We start from the raw sequence: 24994 nt of genomic DNA on the forward strand, positions 1-24994 counted from the left end.
ATATATCTGTGGTTTTGCGGCCCGCAAAACCACTACGGTTGCGTGCAGGGAGGCCTAAGGCTGGATTCACTTGTGGCGTATTTTGCTGCCACTGATTTGGCCGTAGTAAATCTGCAAGTGTTACATACTGATTTTGACGCAGACTTGCTGTGAATTTTACCCTTTCCATTATTATAAAGATATGCCATGTGTGAATCCAGCCTAAGCCCCCCGGAACACATAGTGGAATTGCTGCATTTTTTTTCTGGCCGGATTTGTGTGCAGAAATGCCACAACATAAGTAAATTAGATTTTTAAAATCTCACCCACACACTGCAGAAAATTTCCATGCATAAATTGACCTGCGTTGCAGATTTTTTAATCCGCAGCATGTCAATTTATGCTGCGGAAAGGTTGCATATTTGTTACAGATTTTCCCGGTTGAGTTCAATCGGAAAGTGAAAATCTGCAAATACCAAATTTTGAGATTTTTGCAGCGGAAGAGTTGCATGTTTTCAGAAAAATCGCAAGTACACATTTTTTTTCTCCACTTTAACATATAAAACTATACTCACCTTTCCTGACACTCCCATAGTGACGCATACCTCCTCCCCTGGTTGCAGTAGGTGGCCTACTGAGATGACGTTTTGTCCCATGTGACGCTGCGGCCAATCATGGGCTGCAGCGTCACATGGGACGAGACATCCTCCCAGGAGGCTGACCCAACACAAACCAGACAGGGGAGTAGGGGGTTTACGGGCTCAACAGGGGAGGTGAGTGTGTTTTATTATTAGAGCATAGACAATGGGTGGGTCTGCTTATATCTCACAATAAGTATTATATTTTACATTTACTAAACAAATTAGCTTTTTTTTCCCCTAAGGCTTATGGGGAAAATTTTCTCCTGGTTTGAAACAAATGAATTTATGTTCCTGTTTTTTTAAATGAAAGTTAAATAGCCCAATGAAATACCATGGTTTGCAGCTCATATGAATACTTTTTAGTCATTCCTAAGGACAGTTTTCATAAAACATAAAACAGAATGTGTAAACGAGTATCACAGACAAAGCTTTCTAGTCATGATAAGCACAAAGCCTATGATGTAATTTTGTGTGCAAAACATAAAAGTACCATAAAGTGCTACACCTACAGCATCCTTCCAATTAAACGTAAAACAAAGGCTGGATAAGTTTACTTTTCTACAACTACATATGTAAGGACTTACTTGGGTGTGTGAGACTCATCCACACGATGACCCACTTGAAACTCATGTGACTTGCTCCGATGCAGAGAGGTGAATCCAGGGATAAGGTGGATGAGCTTCCGGGAGGAAGGAGGTGGGGTACCTGGTGGTTTTAGCTTGTTCCTCCTTCTTACTGGAGGAGTTCCAGGAGGGGTCATAGTGGTGACTATATTAGGTGTTCTTGGTGAATTATTGTGAGCTGTATGCCGCTGACGGGGGGATGGCGGTAATGAGCGGTGCCCAGTCTCTGATGGTTGGCACGAACCTGGATATGCTTCAACAGTCAACCTGTCTATATTAGTGTACATAGATCCATAAGCTACAGGCAAATGGCAGTAGTGCTGGATGCATTTTGACTGTAGTTTTGGACTCTGTGAAAGATGTGTTCGGATCCACTGAGCTGTCTCTTGCTGGATGATGGAACTGTTTTCATTCCCTGTTTCCGAAGCAGGCCATGGAATGGCCCAGTCTTGCTTTGATAGACTGCTTCCTATAAATGAAACAGGCAAAGGTAAGCAAAACAAGAAGTGTCTTTGTAACACAAAATAATCAAATATATAAAATAAAACATGACCTGGAGACATGTTAGTTTAAAAACAGGGTAATGCGCATAATAAAATATAGTAAGCTGGTCTATAAAGTGAACTCTACGGGATCACTGTGGTGATGCTATGAAACATATTGTGGGAACTCATGATGCAGATAATAAGGCCCAATTTCAGCATGTTGCACTGAACCCCATTTTTAAAACTACTAACTATTGGAAATACAGCAATCTGGTATTAATTAAGCTAACATAATAATCACCAATAACGTATTTTTTTCACTAGAAGATATATAATGTGGAAGGGAAAAACAAACCTATTAGTCAACTATAAAAGTAATAACAATTTCTTTAAATACCATTTTACAAAAGACAGTAATCCTAGACACCCCTGACCGATCAAGACCTGTATTTTATTACAGCATTGCGGTGTGTCTATCACTGTATGACATATTTTTTACCCAGCAAATAAAAATTGGCTACTGCTGTGATAGCAACAGATATACCTGGCAGTCATGGCAATAAACCAGCAGGTTTCTAAGCATGTTCCATTCAATGATTGTATCAAGCAATGTCACATCTGATGAAATCAACTTCAACTATACCTCCGTTTCTAGATCAAAGGGCAAAAAAAACACAAGATTTTGTTTTCCCTATAAATAGCAATCTGCAAATCTAGAAATACTAATCCTAATAAGTTTTAACAAAAACTATGAAAGTCTAAGTAATAATATGCATGACCTGAGTCAGCTCCTTGCAATATTGCTATGTTCCATATATGAAAAGCTCCATACATAATAACCATGGTTATTGAGTAACTTGACACTTCCAATGGACTACTTGGGGTCTCCATTTCTCCAATGTGTGGTTCCATTTTGAATAATAAAAGGGGTGTACCATATTATAAGGCTACGTTCACATTGCCTGTAACTAAGGCTGAAAAATACGAGGCTGATTTAGAGAAAACAGCCTCTGAAATCCAGTTGTTTTACTAGCTGATTTTCGAAGCGTCAATGAGAGACTTTAATGGGAAAAATCAGCTCCTAAAACACTTCAAGAATCAATTTAAAGCTTTTTGCAGGTCTATTTCTCTAACAGGGCTCCCTGACCCCCATTCTACATTCCGCTGCGGACAGTCCGCACTGGAAATCCGCAGCAGACAGTCTGTTCATTGGTTTCCACACCTTTTTAGTTGTCTTCGTGCAGATGTTGCGGACAACTCCGCTGCGGACCATAGGCTGCGGTGCGGAATTTGGTGTCCGCAGCATACACCGGCTGTTGCGGATTTGATGCGTACTTGTGGCGCAATTTCTCCATTGACTTCAATGGAGTTGCAAAATGACACAATGAAATCCGCAGATGTTATGTGTGTTGCGTTGCGGATTGCTTTTACGAACAGGATATTTCATCATTCTGGCTGGACCTAAGTGTTTCGAGGTCTATAGCCAGACTGAGATGGAATGTTTTAAAAGAGAGCAGGATGTACTCTTCACCTGAAGACGCAACGGCTAATCCGCAGCATTTTACTTCACATTTTAGGCAAAGGAATCTGCAACACAGATTATGTGCGGCATTGATGCGAACAGCGTCTGCAGAAATACGCCACGTGTGACCATGCCCTAAGGGACTAAATCCCCACTGCACTGTCAGATTTTACATTCTAAAATGTAAAAAAATGTTACAAAAATTTTTGAGGGGAAAATGCCTGTTAGTGTTTATACACACACTATGGTATCAGAAGAAATAATGCCTTTTTAACAAGCAGTGCAAAAATGATCCCTTTTTTGGGGAGTAGCAACAGGTTTGGTGTTATTTTAAAGAATATTTATATATATTTATCCACCTTTTCTACCACCACAACTATATGTGACAGTGACAGTGTGTCTCGTCATCCTGGAAAGTGAAGAAAACATGAATTTTTACTCTATTTTAAAAAATTCTCCCTTAGACACGGACTGATGTATAACGGCGCTGTATAACTGCTTGACGCAGAGTAATATGCTAATTTTTGGTGACACTATTTGGTGAATTCTATTTTGTGTAGAATCGATTCGCTCATCTCTATCACTCATCAAAACCCTTTTTCCAAACCTGGAATCTTACAGCTCTCATTGTTATCAAGCACTCTCATATATGAATCAAAGTAACACGTATAGCCACAAAACATCCTACCTGTTAGGGTATGTGCACACACACTAATTACGTCCGTAAGTGACGGACATATTTCGGCCGCAAGTCCCGGACCGAACACAGTGCAGGGAGCCGGGCTCCTAGCATCATAGTTATGTACGATGCTAGGAGTCCCTGCCTCTCTGCAGGACAACTGTCCCGTACTGTAATCATCTTTTCAGTACGGGACAGTAGTTCCACGGAGAGGCAGGGACTCCTAGCATCGTACATAACTATGATGCTAGGAGCCCGGCTCCCTGCACTGTGTTCGGTCCGGTACTTGCGGCCGAAATACGTCCGTCAATTACGGACGTAATTAGTGTGTGTGCACATACCCTTACTCTTAAAGGGTACTTATAAAACTTTCATGATGTCATAGTGAGACCATTAAAATTTGATGGCTACAAACTTATCAAGTGTTACATATTACATCGTGCCTTATGGATATTTAGGTTTGGCAGATTCCTTAACATAGGGATTTGTATTGCCACTTAGGAAGCACCGAGCATTTTGTCAGCAATAAGATTCACATCAATGCAGAGATAATAATAAACACATCTGTCTCTCGGATGTAAAAGTTATTTTAAACGTTGTCCATTATTATATTTATTGAAACAGTGATTTTATTTTGTGTACTTGTGTAAACGTTGTGTTTAGATTACACTATCATACCATTGTATTACAGGAAAAATGTTATTTGCTACTAGTATACACTACATATATTATCGGGTTTATTTTACGATACATTGTGCATGGGGGCATAACCTTCCCACTAGGATAGACTCATTCAAAAAAGATCAGTTTATAAACTGCCTGCCAATGTTCCTTTATGCACTGTATCAGTGCCAGGTATTTCAAGTTACCTAATAGGGCATATAGATAAGGGTTGTTTTCACGAGACAACCCCTTTAAATGTCTTATAACACTATGATGCCAGTCAGTATCCAGAGACTTTTAAAGGGGTTTTCCCATCAGACATTTATGACATATCCAAAGGATTTATAGCTGCCCCAAAACAGTATAATGCCCCATTTGCTGCCCACACACAGTATGATGCTCAATGAAAAAAAAAAATATTCACCTAACCCCGTTTCCACGACGAGTGGGGGAGATCCCCCTGATCCTCCAGTTTGTGCTATAAGTGGTTTGGCTCAGACAGGCCGATGGCATCACTGCATCGCATCTGTCTGTGTTGAGCCGCTGACGGCCGGCGTTACGTACTGAATAGAGAAGCAGGGAGCGGACGGCTTCCTGCTTCACCATTGGATTCAACTGTATCTGCGTACTGAGGACGCAGATACAATTGAAACCCGGACATACCACCGGCCATCCGGGTTAGCGGGACACCGCTTGGAATCCAGTACTTTCCCGTTGGATCCGGGACGGTTGGGAGGTATGGCATACACAATAAAATTGTTGTGAAACAGAAAATAAATTTTTGCCCATTTTGTTAGACTCATACTGTGCATTTATGGTATAGAATCTGCTAACAGATGTGTCCACTCCTAGCTTTTCTTGAATTGCCATAATACCATTTTAATACAGTCTTGCGACATCCAGTTAAGACACATCTGTATGTTTTCCTTTTTTTCTGTCAAAACGGGATTGGGAAGAAGAGTAGTATAAAAATGTGCTTTATATTTTTCCTCTATTTAGCATCTAGTCCTGGTTTTGGCAAAAAATAAATGTGCAGCCACTGTGCCACAAACATAATGGCCTATATTTACCAATGCTGTCTAATACTTAGGGTATGTTCACACGCAGTGACTAAAAACGTCTGAAAATACAGAGCTGTTTTCACGAGAAAACAGCTCCTGATTTTCAGTCGCTTTTGTAAAAACTCGCGTTTTTCGCAGCGTATTTTACGGCCGTTTTTGTAGCTGTTTTTCAATGGACTCAATGAAAAATGCGTCCAAAAACGTTCTAAGAAGTGACATGCACTTCTTTTTCGTGGGTGTCTTTTTACGTGCCGTATTTTGACAGCGGCGCGTAAAATTAAGCCTCGTGGGAACAGTACATCGTAAAACCCATTGCAAGCAATGGGCAGATGTTTGTAGGCGTAATGGAGCCGTTTTTTCAGGCCTAATTTGTGGCGTAAAACGCCTGAATTATGTCTGAAAACACTGCGTGTGAACATACCCTCAGACAGTGGAAACCTAGACCAGGCAGTCACAAAATGTGCAAAATTTATCACAGTGGTGCACGTTGCATGATAATTTTGGCCCATTTTGCATAACCTATTAGACACTTTTCTCTTCCTTATACCACCTTTGATTTGGCTTATTTTGCGTAAAAATTTTGTGCCAGCTTTTTGTCGCATTTTGTCACATGTTAAGCCAAACCCCTTTCTGATAATCCACACCCCCTTTAGAAAGTGTCAAGTGAGGTGCAAACATCAAAATTTCACTAAATTGCGCCAATTTGTGCCAACTGTTAGAGCATTTTCCGACACATTCTAGACCAGGACACAGTAGTAAATCTGCCCCACTGTGTTAGGCCTGCCTTAACCTGCTAGCTCTAATCTCATTTGTAAGTGTCTGATTGAATTTGTAATTCCAGTTCAAGCAGAAGCGTTGCATATGTCATTTGTCATAGGAAATCCTAGAAGGAACTGAGACGTAATAACGTAAGTGGCTTCTACAACATGTAGTAATGTACTGATATATATTGTATGAACCAATAGTGATAGTGAGGAGTATCCCACAACCACAAGTTTAAAGAGCAGCATTGTGGCATTATCAATCATCATCACTTTAACGGCAAAATTTTAAAAAGCTTTTCCCGTTCCTTTGAGGTTGGGTTCACACGACCTATTTTCAGACGTAAACGAGGCGTATTATGCCTCGTTTTACGTCTGAAAATAGGGCTACAATACGTCGGCAAACATCTGCCCATTCATTTAAATGGGTTTGCCGACGTACTGTGCAGACGACCTGTAATTTACGCGTCGTCGTTTGACAGCTGTCAAACTACGACGCGTAAATTGACTGCCTCGGCAAAGAAGTGCAGGGCACTTCTTTGCAACGTAATTTGAGCCGTTCTTCATTGAAGTCAATGAAGAGCAGCTCAAGATTACAGGCGTCACAGACGCCTCGTATATTACGAGGAGGAGCATTTACGTCTGAAACGACGCAGCTGTTTTCTCCTGAAAACAGTCTGTCTTTTCAGACGTAAAAGCCTCTCATCGTGTGCACATACCCTAAGAAACTAATGTACCAACTAGATTAAAATGAAATGAAATGTAATAATGGCCTAACTGAGCATAAAAAATAAAACTTTTTTTATTCTTGTAGTTGTCAGTTTCAGATGGAGACAGAGAAATGTGAGTGAGGAACATATTCAATCTCCTGGGCGACTCCACAGAAGATAACAGAATCGTCTTCTGCTTCCTATGTGATATTCTCTTCTCATCCCCTTCTGGGGATTGCAGTTATCAAAAGAAACCGCGATTAATTACCAGAAGTGCCTCCTGCAGGCAAGATCCTCCTTATTGCAGTCAGAAACCTTTAGAAATGGCCAACTGCTGGACTGTGTAAAAGATATCATTTTCTGCGGCTTTTGATCATCGTCCTTAATTATATTGAAGTGGAATAGACATGCAAATCTAGTAATAGGATTTAAAAGAGAAAAGTTGTTTTTTTTCTGTTTAATCATTTTCTTTTCCTTTTTTATTTTGGTTAATAAGGGTCAATCTTCTTAATCTTTCTGCCTTTTCTTTGTGCTTGAATCACATGCTGCTATTGCATATAAAAGGGACCTTTTTTTAAAATTAAGTCCTTAAATGGGATAAGAACAAATTAATTTTAAAATTAGGAGCAAAGTGTTTTTTTCTTCAGTACTTTATAGATTTTTTTTTTCATCTTTAGTTCCCTGATGTAATGTGCGAATTCTTCTATTAATATAAATTCTGGATTATGGACAGTTAATGGCCCTCAAATGCCATTTTAATGGCTGAAGCTGGTAAAATGAAGCTGTCCAGCATAAGGGCCGGGGCTACTACTGAGGCTTCCACTTTCCCACATACTTCTATGTATAAAGTCTCTGGGTCCAGTAAAAAAAGCAGTGCTGGTCACTGTGAGGGTATGTTCACACGAGGGCGTCCGTTACGGCTGAAATTACGGGGATGTTTCAGCCTGAAAACATCCCCGTAATTTCAGCCGTACCGGCATGTGCAGGCGCTTGAACGCCGCGTCAATTACGGCCGTAATTAGCGCTGCTATTCATTGGAGTCAATGAATAACGGCTCCAATTACGGCCAAAGAAGTGACAGGTCACTTCTTTGACGCGGGCGTCTATTTACGCGCCGTCATTTGACAGCGGCGCGTAAATATACGCCTCGTGTGAACAGACAAACGTCTGCCCATTGCTTTCAATGGGCAGATGTTTGTCAGCGCTATTGAGGCGCTATTTTCAGACGTAATTCGGGGCAAAAACGCCCGAATTACGTCCGTAAATAGGCCGTGTGAACATACCCTGAGGCTGGGTTCACACGAGCACATTAACGTCCGTAATGAACGGAACGTATTTCGGCCGCAATTACCGGACCGAACACACTGCAGGGAGCCGGGCTCCTAGCATCATAGTTATGTACGACGCTAGGAGTCCCTGCCTCTCTGCAGGACAACTGTCCCGTACTGTAATCATGTTTTCAGTATGGGACAGTAGTTCCACCGAGAGGCAGGGACTCCTAGCATCGTACATAAGTATGATGCTAGGAGCCCGACTCCCTGCACTGAGTTCGGTCCGGGACTTCCGGCCGAAATACGTCCGTCCATTACGGACGTTAATGTGCTCGTGTGAACCCAGCCTAAGCCCTGGTCCACACAGAATGAAAATGCTGCGTATTTTCCCTCTGGGTTTGCAGCCAAAAAAATCTGCAGCGGATTACAGTACCAGTCATATAGACTAGATTTTAACACATCTCATCTACAGGCTGCAGAGTTTTTCAGCATATAAATTAACCTACAGGAATTTTAAAATCTGCACCATGTCAATTTGTGTTGCTGATTTTCACCCCTTTCAATGTAGAGGGGTGACAAAATCTACGTGTTACCCATGTGGATTTTGCTGTAGATTAACATTGGATTTATGTCTGATTTTTCCGTCCTGTGGGTTAGTTCACATGCTGTGGAATTGCTGCATATTTTAACTTCTGATTTCACACTGAAAATCTGTATAATACGTACACATGAATGGTGTTTTAAAAACCTCATCCACATGTAGTGGAAAAAATCAGCACAGATGTAGATTTGTCCCTGATTACACTCTGCAATGCATAGGGTAAAATTTGCACCAAAATCCACATCAAAATCTGCATGTAACACATGCGGATATTGGCAAGGATTTAGTGTCAGATTTGCTCTGAAATCTGTGGAGGAAAAAGTTTGCAGCATGTGGCCTGAGGTTGCAGACAAAGGGCATATTCAGACGTGGCGGAATTGCTGTTGAATTCTGCAGCAAACAATTTTTACATTGTTTCTATACATTTTTAGGAAACTTAGTTCAGACGTTGCAGAAAATAACTGTGTGGAAATTAGGCTGCGGTGCAGAATTTTCCCTCCACAGCATGCTGATTATGTTGCGGAGAAGAAGCGGAATTTTGCTGTGAAATCTGCAGCATGTCTGCTATGATATCCACAATGTCTGAATTACATGTCAAATATGAAAATGTTGCTGCAAATTCGCAAAGAATCTGCAGCAACATTTTAGCTGAAAAATTCCGCCACGTCTGAACAAGGCCAAATATAGCAGATTTTGTTGCCGAAATTTCTGCGACTGAAAATCAGGTCCATTCATCTAAATGGAGTTGCTACTGCGGCATGTGCATGGATTTCTACAAGTTCCATTCAGGTAAATGGAACTGACTTTCAGTTGCAAAACATTTCTGCAACAAAATCTGACGCATGTGACTGCACCCTAAGGCCATGACCAGACGTGGCGTATTTCTTCCGCCACTGTCCGCATCAATGTCGCACATAATCTGCGTTGCAGATTCTGTTGTGGCTCTGCCTAAAATGGGCAGGAAATTGATGCGGACTACCCGTTGCGTCTTCAGGTGAAGAGCCCTTTCCCTAGTAAAAGTAAAAGAAATTCATACTTACCCAGCCGTTGTCTTTGTGACACGTCCCTCTTTCGACATCCAGCCCGACCTCCCTGCATGACGCAGCAGTCCATGTGACCGCTGCAGCCTGAGATTGGCCTGTGATTGGCTGCAGCCGTCACTTGGACTGAAACGTCATCCGGGAGGCCAGACTGGAGGAAGAAGCAGGGAGTTCTCGGTAAGTATGAACTTCTTTTTTTTTACACATTGATCTATATTGTGATCGGTAGTCACTGTCCAGGGTGCAGAAACAGTTACTGTTGATCGCTTAACTCATTCAGCACCCTGGACAGTGACTATCTCCTGACGTCGCCTAGCAACGCTGCCGTAATGACAGGTGCACACACGTAGTCACCCGTAATTACGGGAGCCCCATAGACTTCTATGGGCCTGCCCGTACCCTAATAACGGCCCGTGATTACGGGCGTTCAGTCTGGCTATAGAGCTAGAAACACATAGGTCCAGCCAGAATGAAGAAATATCCTGTTCTTAAAACCAATACGCTACGCAACACACAAAACATCTGCGTACTTCATTGCGGAATTTTGACTCTCCATTGAAGTCAATGGAGAAATTCCGCAATGAGTCCGCAACAAGTCCGCTACACGTCCGCAACAGCCAGTGTATGCTGCGGACACCAAATTCCGCACCGCAGCCTATGGTCCGCAGCGGAGTTTTCCGCAACGTGTGCACAAACCTAAATAAAAAGCTGTGGAAAGCAATTGAGAAACGTGTACGCTGCGGATTTCCGCAGCGGACTGTCCGCAGCGCAATTCCAGAGTAATTCCGCCACGTCTGGCCATGCCCTAAAGGCATGTTCAGACTTGGCGGATTTGCTGTAGGCAGGTCGCAGTCAACATCTGCAGCAGTTTTTCTTTCTTTGGTTTCTATAGCTTTTTAATATTAGTGCAGACGTTGCAGAAAAAAGCATGCTCGGTCTCGCCTTTGCTGAAACCTGCTGAAACCTGCGGCATGTCCCCTGCCAAATCTGCCACGTCTGGATGAACCCTCAAATATGCAAATATTGCAGCAGATTCCTTGTGTAATTGCTGTAAATATGCGGCAAAATACACAGCAGTAAATTTCCGCCATGTCTGAACGCTCCCTAAAGGTGAGCTCACATGTGCTGTATTTGAATTGTATTTCCGCAGCGGGAACATATGCTGCAAAAAAACACGAGAAGCAGAGAAATCTGTCTGGGCTGCGGAATATTTTTCCCTTAGGCGTACAGTACGTTGAAGTTTTCCACAGCATATTTTTCCGCTGCAGAAATACAATGCAAGTAAGCCACATGTATCTAATCCTAGTCATGGTGCAGATCTAAAAGAGCAGTTCCAGGGGAAAAGCCCAGTATTATTTCAGATTTTTGCACCCAAATATTTGGTCATTAGGAGCTGCAACAACATACAAGGTTGCATTGTAATAGTGTCATATCTTGACATTTAACCTCTGTGTTATTCTGAAATCCCACAAATTCTAGACAATGGCTACACACACACATTTGCTGTAATTACTACAAATTTGGATGGCTGCAATGAAGGCTGTTTTCATTAACCCATGCATATCATAACGAGGTTTGGAAATCAACGAATCAAGACTGACCCATTTTGCACCGCTGCCGGTAATATTACATCAATAACAATGACTGTCCATTGGATAATGCATTTGGATTTTTTTTTTAATCTAAACTACTGTAGCTCCAAACTAAGAAAACAAAGAAAACAGGGCAAAGGAGAGTAATATGCCTTGAAACCACAACATACAAGAAGCGCAGTGGCACACAATAACTATAAGTGTCCAGGTGAAAAAAGAAAACTCTGCATTGGGACAAGAAAAGCCCCAAGCAGTAAGACACATTTTCATTCTATCCTGACATGGCTTTCTCATATAAACAATAATACTTCAACCTATAAGACAAAAAAATAAACCGTTCTCAGCAGTATACCGCATACTGTAGATATTTATTTTTATTTTTAAAAGAGCCATATATGCCGGTTTTGATAAGACACATAATATACAAATAGTATTTTATTGGTGTTTAGTGCTTATTGGCGATACATAAAATATTTTTAGATTTTGGCTCTATCTTTATGTCTATTTTATACTTCTTCATGTTTGTTACTTAGGTTATTGGATTTGTATTTACCACATTTAGTATGAGGGTGTACCATGTTGCTGTCATCAGTTCATATTGTAATGTTATCCTGTATGTTCCTTTGGGGCACGCCAGACGTGGCAGAGTTTTTCCGCTGCAAATGTTGGTGCAGATTTGGGGCAATTACGCAAAGAATCTGCACCAACATTTGCATATTTGACAGGTAATTCAGACTTTGCAGAAAAGACAGCGGACTTGCCACAGATTTCAGTTTTTGCATTGCAAAGGCTGAAATACGCAGTGAAATTCCGCTTCTTCTCCACAACAGACAGCTCATGCTGCAGAGGGAAAATTTTGCACCGCATCCTATGGTCCGCAGCTGAGTTTTCCGCAACGTCTGAACTAACTTTCCTAAAAATTTATTGAAACAACTGGAAAGAACGGCCGCTGGAGAATTCCACTGCGGACTGTCCGCAGCGGAATTCCACAGCAATTCCGCCACATCTGGCCATGCCCTTGGACTACAGTTTCCCATACTAAGCAATCATTATGGTGTCTTTCAGACTCCATGATGAATATGCTCTGTGAGCATAGACTTTTATTGACCCCAATGAGGGTAGATTAGTAAAGGTGACCATTATAATTCTGCACAGGTTTGTGTGGATTCACCGTGGTCACCTTCACACAGTAGAAATACTGGTAAATACCTATCTACTACAGTTTTACTTTTATCTTTGATTGTTGGAGTTATTCGGTGGAAAGTCTAGCTGTTCTATTGTACCTGTTCTCAGGGTATGTTCACACGACCAAGTTTCAGACGTAATTCGGGCGTTTTACGCCCCGAATTCCGTCTGAAAAAACGACTCCATTACGGCGACAAACATCTGCCCATTACTTTCAATGGGTTTTACGATGTACTGTGCCGACGACCTGTCATTTTACGCGTCGCTGTCAAAGGACGGCGCGTAAACAAGACGGCTCGTCAAAAGAAGCGCAGGACACTTCTAGGGACGTAATTGGAGCCGTTTTTCATTGACTCCATTGAAAAACAGCTCCAATTACGTCCGTAATGGATGCCGCGAAAAACGCGAGTACGAGCAATTACGTCTGAGATTTAGGAGCCGTTTTCTCCTGAAAACAGCTCCGTCATTTCAGACGTATTTGCCGTTATCGTGTGCACATACCCTAAGGGCACGTTCACACGTGGCAGAATTTTTCCGCTGCAAATGTTGGTGCAGATTTGGGGCAATTACGCAACGAATCTGCACTAACATTTGCATATTTGACAGGTAATTCAGACGTTGCAGATATCACAGCGGACTTGCCACAGATTTCAGTTTTTGCATTGCAAAGGCTGAAATCTGCAGTGAAATTCCGCTTCTTCTCAGCAACATAATGAACATGCTGCGGAGGGAAAAACCTGCACTGCAGCCTAGATTCCGCACAGTTATTTTCTGCAACGTCTGAACTAACTTTCCTAAAAATGTATAGAAACAAATGTAAAAAACGGCTGCTGCAGAATTCCACTGCAGACTGTCCGCAGCGGAATTCAACAGCAATTCTGCCACGTGTGAATGTGCCCTTATGCTCCATGTCATGGACTGATGTTAACTATATTAAATATGGCATACTGTATGTGGCAGAAACTACTAATGGATTCCACATTGAGAATAATTCTTTGAAATAGTATTCTTAAAGAGTCTGCCCATAATGACCCTTCGAAACAAGCCTTGAAAAAGGGCACTTTTGTGTCAAAATATTTGCTTACCTGTAAAATCAGGCTCTATTGTTCTATTGCCCTGGCATGGATGACACTCTAGGCTCAAACAGTAATTTTGTTCAAACCATAGTTGGACTGCAATATCACACACAACCTGTGGACATGTGTGGCACTGTTTTTGGTAGAAAGTAGCCATGTTTTTCTTATTATCTACAACTCCTTCAATTCACACACTCTGAAACATTCTTGATCTCATAATGAGATATTAGAATTCATTTATACAGTACATAAATGTCTCGATATATACGAACTATGAAATATGAAAAGTTGACCACTTTTCGAGCAATAACACTGAGTCATTGTAAACTGTATTTTTTCTTTAAATCATCCTTTTATATATTAGAGATATTTCTTTAGAATGAATGTCATTGATGAGAGCAGGAACAATGTAAGATTCAATAGTTAATATGCTTTACAGAACAATGCAGCAAAAGACCACTAGTAATTGAATCAAATTAATAAGCAGAAAGAAACAGGTCACCTTCATCAGGAATGACATTATACTGTAGCAAATGGATCAAAAGAATGAGGCATACACAAATGTCTTGCGAGAAAAGAATATTGCTCACATGGTTATTACAAATGAGTTTTAACAGCTCCAGAAATGAAGCAACCGCTGCAGGAATAATGGGATTGTCAATATGATCTAGAGCATTCATTTCATAGTTTGGCTGTTGAGACTAGCAGCCACCTTTCCACTGAAACACTACTATATGTACATACATTAGCTAAGACACTTAGTCCTCATGCATGCAGCTTAGCCATAAACACGGAGCCTGTACAGAGATAGCTCCATACCACAGAGACCTAGACACTCCGTATGGTGCCTCTAAAGTGTTATATATTACGTAGATATTCACCCTTATCATATTCATCCTATCCGATTCCATAACCTTCATATACCTCGTATGGAGGTACAGTAGGGGCCCAGTCGTACTACGGCTCCATACAACTTATAGCTTTAGCTGTCCTGGGAATTCACCATCCATATCAATTAAAATAAAAATGAAACCTTAAAAAGGTCAGTCAGCAGCTAGCTTGCTTGTTGATGGTTTCCAGGTAGCCGTTTTCGTGCTACAAAGTAAGGCTTCGTTCACATCTGTGTCGGGACTCCGTTCATGGATTTCGTCTGAGCTTTCCGTCAGGGAAACCCGTGAGCGGAATCCAAACTGAAACAAACGGAAAGCATAGGTTTCCCTCTGCATCACCATTGATTTCAATGGTGACGGATCCGGTGAAAATGGTTTCCGTTTGTCACCGTTCTTTAAGTGTTCCGTAGTTTTTACTGAATGAATAGCGTAGTCGACTACGGTATTGATTCTGTCAAAACGACAGAACCCTTGCACAATGGTGTCAAATGGAAACCATTTGCATCGGATCCGTCACCATTGAAATCAATGGTGATGCAAACGGAAAGCTATGGTTTCCGTTGTTTCAGTTTGGATTCCGTTCATGGGTTCCCCTGACGGAAAGCTCAGACGAAATCCATGAACGGAGTCCCGACACAGATGTGAACGAAGACTAAGGGGGGATTCACACGAACGTGTATTGGGTCTGTGTGGGCCGCGTGGTTTTCACGCTCCACGCAAAGACCAATACAAGTCTATGGGGCAGTACAGACAGTCCGTGCTTTTTGCGCAGCGTTTGTCCGCTGCGCAAAAAGCGCGACATGCTCAATAGCTCCGCGTATTTCGCGCATCACGCACCCATTGAAGTCAATGGGTGCGTGAAAACCACGCAGGTCGCACGGAAGCACTTCCGTGCCAACCGACTGTTTCGCGCACCAGCTGTCAAAAGGATGAATGTAAACAGAAAAGCACCACGAGCTTTTCTGTTTCCAAACGGAGTGTCTTTGAGATGAGCGAACCCGGACAACCGAACCGAACTTCACCGGATTCGGCCGAACTAGTTTTGGCCGAATCCGGCAAAAAAATTTCCTGTACGCGACGTCAGGAGATAGTCACTGTCCAGGGTGCTGAAAGAGTTAAACTGTTTCAGCACCCTGGACAGTGACTTCCGATCCCAATATACATGAACGTGTAAAAAAAAAAAGAAGTTCTGACTTACCGATAACTCCCGGCTTCTTCCTCCAGTCTGACCTCCCGGGATGACAATTCAGTCCAAGTGACAGCTCCAGCCAATCACAGGCCAAGCACAGGCTGCAGCGGTCACATGGACTGCCGTGTCATCCAGGGAGGTGGGGCCCGATGTCAAGAGAGGCGCGTCACCAAGGACGCGTCACCAAGGCAACGGCCGGGAGGGAAGTTCTCGGTAAGTACGAACTTTTTCTTTTTTTTTAACAGGTTTCTCGATATTGTGATCGGCATTCACTGTCGAGGGTGCTGAAAGAGTTACTGCCGATCAGTTAACTCTTTCAGCACCCTGGACAGTGACTGACGTCGACTAGACTCATCTCTATGATGGCGGCTGCGCGAAAATCACGCAGCCGCGCTTCATACACGGATGACACACGCAGCTGTCAAGTGGTTTTTGCGCGCGCAAAACGCAGCGTTTTTTGCGCGCGCAAAAACGCAACGTTCGTCTGAATCAGCCCTAAGAATGAGCTAGAAGATTAGTCTAAACAAGAAAAGATGCAAGGAAAATATTTTATATAGATGCTACAGTAGATTTATATTTGCTGATTATATAGAAAATATTAAGCAAAGATGGAGCGTCACCCTAAACAATGACACATTCGTAACACAATTTATTATGAGGAAGATATGAGTTCATATCTTCAGTGGAGCTGAGACTCATAAATGTATACTCATGTTTTAGGAGACTACAAGTATGGTATTGGTTCCCCTATTTGCAGGACTCGTTATCAATATCATTTTCGGACCATATCTAGATGAGGAAACCTACCCAAGACAATTTGAGGAGGGTCATGGGGAAGGACCGTGCTACTGCCTCATTATGGTAGAATCAATTATATTAAAGAGGTTCTATACTGTTATATTTAGGGCTAAATGGAAAAAAAAACAGAATCGCTCTTTCAATAAAAACTCGGTCTTCCTATTTTATTGAATGTTTATCTCAGCCAAACATGCCTTAAATCTCTGAAGGTGAGAGGCAACCAAAAAAAATTTAAGCCATGAATTGATGTCCGAGAATGTCTAACAGTCCCACAGACATCACATTGTAAGCAGATGCTAAATTACCTAATGTCTGCGGAGCTGGAGGCTTCTTTTAACTTGGAACTAAGCTTAAAAATTACACAAGGTCACAAAGAGTATATAACTACAGTACGAACTGAAACCCAATACTTATTTTTAGCTGGTTCCTAATCATAAACAAAAACTTGTCGCTAAGGGTATGTGCACACACACTAATTACGTCCGTAATTGACGGACGTATTTCGGCCGCAAGTCCCGGACCGAACACAGTGCAGGGAGCTGGGCTCCTAGCATCATACTTATGTACGATGCTAGGAGTCCCTGCCTCGCTGCAGGACAACTGTCCCGTACTGTAATCATGTTTTCAGTACGGGACAGTTGTCCTGCAGAGAGGCAGGGACTCCTAGAAACGTACATAACTATGATGCTAGGAGCCCGGCTCCCTGCACTGTGTTCGGTCCGGGACTTGCGGCCGAAATACGTCCGTCAATTACGGACGTAATTAGTGTGTGTGCACATACCCTAAAAGTAATCCAAAATGAAAATGACGATAAGCGACCCCCTCATGATGAACGTTCAATAAAAAACAGCAATTTCTTCAGTTATAGTACAACAGACTTGGCCCTATTACTGAGTATAAGCATATAAGAGGAACATTAAAGAAGGGAAAGAAAGGGTTCATCTGCCCAAAATAAAGCACAACTACTTCACACCTGAAGATTCAACAAAATGCTGTTGCATTTACAATCAGCTTACTTATCCAAGCAGAGAAAACTGAATTAGAAATGTTAGACATATATCTGTGCCATTGTTAAATGCATGGTAAGAATTCTAAAAGGATTCCACTATGAAATATATTATGTTTTTTTAAAAGGCAGGGCAAATCCTTGGATCAGTATAACTTATACAGAATAGAAATCTGGCCTTTTCTATTACCATAACATTCTCTCCAATTAAGAAACCTCTGAACATGTACAGAACACACATATACTGTAGGCTAAAGAAACAGATGTACAAAAGTATATTTTTGTGCATGTCCACATATATTGTATGCAATTCATCTAATGTATGTGGCAGTGTATCCTCTGTGCCACAAATGGGTTGGTGCTGGCTTAACTGTAGCGTGAAGTCTAAAGACACCTTGGAATTCATTAGAAGGAGATCTGGATTTTCCTGTAGGTTATCCTCAGATTTCATTCCTTAGAGAAGTTTATGTTCAGTGGTGGGTGCAAGAACCCATAGCAAGGACCATAATCGGGTTTGAAAAAGGAGTTAGTCTAAAATAATAATAAACTCAGCAACATAGTTGGGAAACATAGCCCAGGTTGTAACTGTGGGTCACAGCACAACAGGCAAAGGACTAATCAAAGATGTAGTTAGGGCTAACCAAGAGCAGAAAAAAGAAGGCAGAAGGACTAAAGTTACAACCAGGACTGGAATCAGGACTGTAAAACAATGTCAGGACCAGAAATTAAAGAAAAACAGATGGCTAGAGTAAGCGCAGCATACGATGCGCAAGTTTAGTGGTTTTTCAGTCCTACAGCTTCACAAAACTTTTTTGGCGGCCCTCATGTCCAGTCCATTATAGTCAATGGGCGAACAAGCAGCCTGTTTAGAAAGTCCCTCAGAGTTGCTCAAAAATCTCACTTGACTGTAGTAATTTTCAAGCAACTCAATGTTTTTCTATGGACAGCAATTCCTGAGCGATTATTTGTAGAAGAGCGACAAACAGTCGCTATAGTCCTGGCTTTACTGCTGACCAGATGAATGAAAGCTGTGCATTTTATAGCAAAGAAAAGAGTAAAACTTTGATCCAGCGCCAGGTAATATTTAAAAAGAACGATGTTCCAACTTTATTTCCAAACGATATAAAATTCTAATACAGGAATGGTTCGCAAATGGTAATAATGCCTACGCGTTTCGGACAACGCTCATGTCCTTATTCATGGCTTGTCATAAATAAAACAGTGGCATTCCGTAGTTTATATCCGGTCAATATGGTGGAAAGCAGTGCAGTATGATAACGGTGCAATGGAACGCAACTTGATTATACTGTAATGTCGGGGTAGGGAGACAGACAGGTGAGCCCTAATCTACCCTGCCTACTTGCACGGCCCAACCTAGGCGACGGCGTACAACTGGGCGACGGTCCCTACGCTCAATAAGTGCACGACAGACAAACAGACAAGGGTACACAGAAGCTAAGGGAAATGGGGCAGTTGCCCACGGCAACACCATGAGCAACAAGAGTAGTGAACGAGCCGAGTCAAAACAGGAGTGTACGAGGTACCAAACGCAGTGCAGGAGAGTAGTCAGTAAACCAGGGTCAATTTGAAGCAGAGGTCAATAGTACTAGCAGAGCCAGGAAACCAGACAGAATCACAGGCAAAGGCAGAGCAGGAAATGAAGGTATAAATAGACCGAGGGTGGGAGCTAGCTCCGTCTGGCCAGGCTGTGATAGGTTCTCCCACTCCTGAGCCTACCAGCCTGAGTGGTAACAGATCGAGTCACTCTATCAGACCTAGGAGCAGGTGCAGACGGATTAACCACGGGCGTCGACACAGAAGCTGTGTCTGGCAGATCCTTTACATATACGGTACTCATATAATTCCGGAAACTCCGAAAGACCTGAATAACACTATCTGGTAAGTAAAAAACATTATTTCTTAAATGCAAAAGCACATGAAAGTTACATTACCATATTATGTATTTTAATCAACCACTCATTTAAAAAATATTATGTCTATCTGACTATATTTGTGGCGGTTAGTAATGATCGGGTGTAAACTAAACGGTAGATGTAATTGCAATATAACATAAAGGGTACAAATTAAGCTATAGAATTAAATTAAAATCAAGATTAAAATTATTAAGCATATATTGGTCGAAACAAATGGTTACATATACTGGCAATATTGATGAAAGAGTTGCACAACTTTGTTTTGGTTATAATTTTGTAATAAATGCATTATTTTGCTTGAGTTTAAATCAACAAAGTATAATTGACAGGAAAATAAATATGAAAGGAACTAAATGGAGTTTTAGGGCATGTTCACACATTGCGGAATTTTTCCGCTGCAAATGTTGGTGCAGATTTGGGGCAATTACACAACGAATCTGCACCAACATTTGCATATTTGACAGGTAATTCAGACGTTGCAGAAAACACAGCGGACTTGCCACAGATTTCAGTTTTTGCATTGCAAAGGCTGAAATCCGCAGTGAAATTCCGCTTCTTCTCCGCAACAGACAGTGCATGCTGCGGAGGGAAAATTCCACAGCAATTCCGCCACGTGTGAACATGCCCTTAGGGTATGTTCACACGCAGTGACCAAAAAGGTTTGAAAATACGGAGCTGTTTTCAGGCGAAAACGGTTCCTGATTTTCAGACGTTTTTGTAGCAACTCGCGTTTTTCGCTGCGTATTTTACGGCCGTTATTGGAGCTGTTTTTCAATGAAGTCAATGAAAAACGTCTCCAAAAAAACGTCCCAAGAAGTGACATGCACTTCTTTTTCGGGGGCGTCTTTTTACGTGCCGTATTTTGACAGCGACACGTAAAATTAAGGCTCGTGGGAACAGAAGACCGTAAAACCCATTGAAAGCAATGGGCAGATGTTTGTAGGCGTATTAGGGGCGTTTTTTCAGGCGTAATTCGAGGCGTAAAATGCCCGAATTACGTCTGTAAACACTGCGTGTGAACATACTCTAATAATGGAACATAAGATCCACTAACTTATGTTCCATTATTAAACTCCATTTAGGGCATGAGAAGATAGGAGTTATGATATTTTTGAAGTACGGATCTTTAAACTCCTCTCATTTATTCCATTTAGTTCCTTTTATATTTATTTTCCTGTCGATTATACTTTGTTGATTAAACTAAAGCAAAATAATGCATTCATTACAAAATTATAACCAAAACAAAGTTGTGCAACTTTTTCATCAATATTGCCAGTATATGTAACCATTTGTTTCGACCAATATATGCTTAATAATTTTAATCTTGATTTTAATTTACTATAGCTTAATTTGTACCCTTTATGTTATATTGCAATTACATCTACCGTTTAGTTTACACCCGATCATTACTAACCGCCACAAATATAGTCAGATAGACATAATATTTTTTAAATGAGTGGTTGATTAAAATACATAATATGGTAATGTTAGGCTGGGTTCACACTGAGTTTTTTGACGCGGAAACAGATTTCAATGGGAGACGGAGGCGGTTTTCTCCAGCAAGCGGTAAAACCGGCTCGCGGGAGAAAGAAGGGACATGCCCTATCTTCGCGCGATTACGCCTCTGACCTCCCATTAACATCAATGGGAGGCAGAGAAAGCGTATTTCGCTGTGTTTTATGCCCCCGGTGCTCAATGGCCGCAAGCGAAAAACGCTGCGAAAATCGGTGTGCAGGCAGAGGAAAATCTGCCTCAAACTTCCAAATGTAATTTTGAGGCAGAATTTCCTCCTGCAAAAAAACTGTGTGTGAACCCAGCCTTACTTTCTTGTGCTTTTGCATTTAAGAAAGAATGTTTTTTACTTACCAGATAGTGTTCTTCAGGTCTTTTGGAGTTTCCGGAATGATATGAGTACCGTATAATCAAGTTGCGTTCCATTGCACTGTTATCATGCTGCACTGCGCTCCACCACCATATTGACCGGATATAAACTATGGAATGCCACTGTTTTATTTATGACAAGCCATGATTAAGGACATGAGCGTTGTCCGAAACGCGTAGGCATTATTACCATTTGCGAACCATCCCTGTATTAGACTTTTATATAGTTTGGAAATAAAGTTGGAACATCGTTCCTTTTAAATATTACCTGGCGCTGGATCAAAGTTCTACTCTCTTCTTTGCTGTTGTTGCCACGTGCCGTCGCGGGGATGCGATCGCAGTCTGGACTGAAAACTACACAGTGGTGAGCTGGAGGATTCCTCCTACCCCCTTTCCCTCAATTTTTTCCTGTGCATTTTATGTGATTAATGAAATTTTACATTACTGTTGTTATTTTGCTGCATGATCCATTTCTGAATAAAGAAGCACCTGTTTGGAAAGTACCTGATCAGTTATGACTGCAGACCGCTACAACTAGGAATACAGAAATAAAATTTGCGCTTTGCTTAATATTTTCTAATCTGTTGTTTACTAGGATGACAAATATGGCAAAGTTCACAAAAGCCTCCAGATCTTGACAATTTTTGGTGTCATCCGGAAACAAAAAAAATGTATTGCTTGCCAGAGCAGCATATGAATGGTCACCTTGACTGACAGCTTAGCTGACAGGTATTCTAACCTAGAACCTTTAGCTCCTAAGATGCCACTCAAAACAGCCATCTTGACAGGATTTATCTGTCATCCAACTAGTGAACTTCTTTTTTCTACCAAACTCTTGCGGAGTCAATGACCCAGAAACCAGCTCACTTTTTCATACAGTTTAAAAGGTCAGTTTAAACATATGGCTGGATTTACATAGATATCAAAACAATGTGAAAACAATACTTTTATATCTGTAATCTAAAAAAAAAAATATTTTATGTCTTGCCTTGGCTTTTTTTATTTTCAAATATATGTTGTAAGTTCTAGCCGAGAATTTCTGGAAAACTTTAATATGCTAAATTAAAATAAAAAAAATCTAATCTCAATCACACTAAATAATTTGGCTGCTGCCTAATGAACTGTTATCAGTGGAGAATTGTGTAGGAACGTAAGTGTAGGTAAAACTGTTCACGGCTTTCAAACTTCATCAATGTTTAAGAATTAGGAAGAAAGGATTAGAAAGATGGTAAGATTCCAGTCTGTTTCTTTTAAGGAATTTATTTTAAGAGCTAAATCATACCAGATACTCCAGGCAACTGGAGGAGAATACGGGCTTGCATAAATACAATTAAAGTTTGTTAAGACAAAAAAAAATTATTGCAAAATCTATGCCTAAAGCTAAATCTCACCAAAAGAAAGTAAAAGGTATTAAAGGGACTCTACATAGGAGGGTTTAAAAGAAAATAAATGTGGTCTAGGTATGTAAAGTATTTTATTTCAAAATTCAGTTTCCAACGGTGGATCACCAGGGCCATAACTACTGGGGCACATTGATCTAAAGAGCAATCTTGCCAACTTCCACTGGCAGAATAGTGCCATTTTTATCAGACATACATGGATCTTGGACCACAAGTAATCTTAAATTAAGGTTTAGGACATACAATATTGCACTAAAGAGCAACAGGAATGTGTTCCAACGTCTGCAACATTTCACCTTTAGAAAATCCATTCTATAATGTATGCCTGGTCTGACCTAGCATTGCTTGGATGTCAGTTTTTTGTTTAGTAGATAATGGTGTTTGTGTGAATGGACCATAAACGGGTTGTCACGCTATAGTTAGTGATTGCATATCGCTAGGTTATGCCATCACTTATTGATCGCTGGGTATCAATTCTCAGAATGCAGGGGTTTGCAACACTTGTTAAAGGGGTAGCCCGGTTTATGCAGGGACACCATTTGATTGTAGCATGTAAACAACTTCATTATGGGGAATAGGAAGGTTTTTTTACTGCTAAGATGAGAAGAGATGGCAGGTATTTTATTATGTAAAAACTTCATATGTATGTGTAAATAACCACCTCATACCAACTATCTAGATCTTGACTTCTGATTGGTCGTCAAAATCTGTGTGTAAATGGATTATATCCCATTGGGGATCCCCCTCTTTTAACTGCAAAAAGTATCCCTCACTCTGGAGGACAGCACAACCATCTATTATATGGTCAAAAAATAATTTGCAGGACAGTATTTTTATCTTCGCAATTCTGCCCCTGATCAATGCCACAAAAAAGAAAATTGCTTGTTAGGTCAACAGTTCTTGCACAGGGATGTGCCATCATCAACACGTGCACAGATGTATTGACACAAGATGTGGCCATGGAAATATTTAATGTACAGTAACTACATGGACAAGACATGGCACAGTGTGGGTGGTGTTCACATTCGGCGCAGCATTTTGACAGCAGTATTATTGCAACGATAGCTATATTAATAAATGTCGTATTTATTCCATGTAAAAATAAATAAATTGCTGTCCTGGTAAACTGTTTTAAATGGTTTACCTAATCAGGATGACCATCTTTTTCAGCCAGACTATCAGCGGAAATTAATATTAGTATTTTTCCTGTGGGGGGCGCTGCAGAATAAATACAGTGTTACATTGCTTCCCCAATCAAATGCATTGAATGACCATGCAATACATGGCCAGGCCAAGCTTTCTTGGCTAGGAGCCACTCTTTTCTAGCAGCTCTCCACTCTGGCTAATAGGGGGGTGTCCTAAGCAGGTGACCCCCCTCTCTGATGTCCATATGCCTTAGTAGGGTATATGGAAAGTGGTTGCGATTTTGAGGCAATGGCTTTGAGAACATGACAGAGAAGGACAGTCTAACCACTAATCTTTTCATCTTACCGGCAAGCATGTATCCTGGTTGTACAGGGTTAAAAAAAATATGTCTGCTTTTTCTAAAAACAGTGCCCCATCTGGCAACAGGTTGTGTGTGGTATGGCAACTCAGCACTATTTGTCTCAAAGGAGCTAAGCGGCAATACCAGACATAATCTGTTGACAGGTGTGGTGCTTTTTCTGAAAGAAAGTGGTTATGTTTTTCTAATCCTGTACAATCCCTTTAAATGTCTGGTCCAATTGTTTCAAATTGAAAAAAACAAAACACTGTCTATGTTTCTTCATACAATTTACATAAGAGAAAACAGATAAAATATGCAAGTTACAGGGATTTTTAACAGCTTGGGGTATAAAGCAGCAGCTTCACTTTGTTTTTGAACCAAACTGCAAACTTGCATGCTTGGAAAATAGACGAAATGGAAATAATAAATTTTTTCAATTGTTTTTTTTCTTTGGGTCACATCGTCAGGCATCATTTTCTCTTAAGCTAAAAGCAGGAGCATGCAGCATTACTCAAGGGAAT

The 24994-nt window shown here is 41.1% G+C and overlaps 1 protein-coding gene across 2 annotated transcripts in view; it reads right to left on the minus strand.

The window, feature by feature from the left end:
- Nucleotides 1-24994, minus strand: part of KSR2 (kinase suppressor of ras 2) — a 561531-nt gene that overhangs the window by 343822 nt on the left and 192715 nt on the right. For both annotated transcript variants that reach the window (XM_075835299.1, XM_075835310.1), the window contains exon 4: nucleotides 1205-1712. In XM_075835299.1, coding sequence (XP_075691414.1) covers nucleotides 1205-1712 — 508 coding nt within the window. The remainder of the gene's footprint in view (nucleotides 1-1204; nucleotides 1713-24994) is intronic.

Source organism: Rhinoderma darwinii, chromosome 1 (genome assembly GCF_050947455.1).
Source record: "Rhinoderma darwinii isolate aRhiDar2 chromosome 1, aRhiDar2.hap1, whole genome shotgun sequence".
NCBI classification, from domain to species: Eukaryota; Metazoa; Chordata; class Amphibia; order Anura; family Rhinodermatidae; genus Rhinoderma; species Rhinoderma darwinii.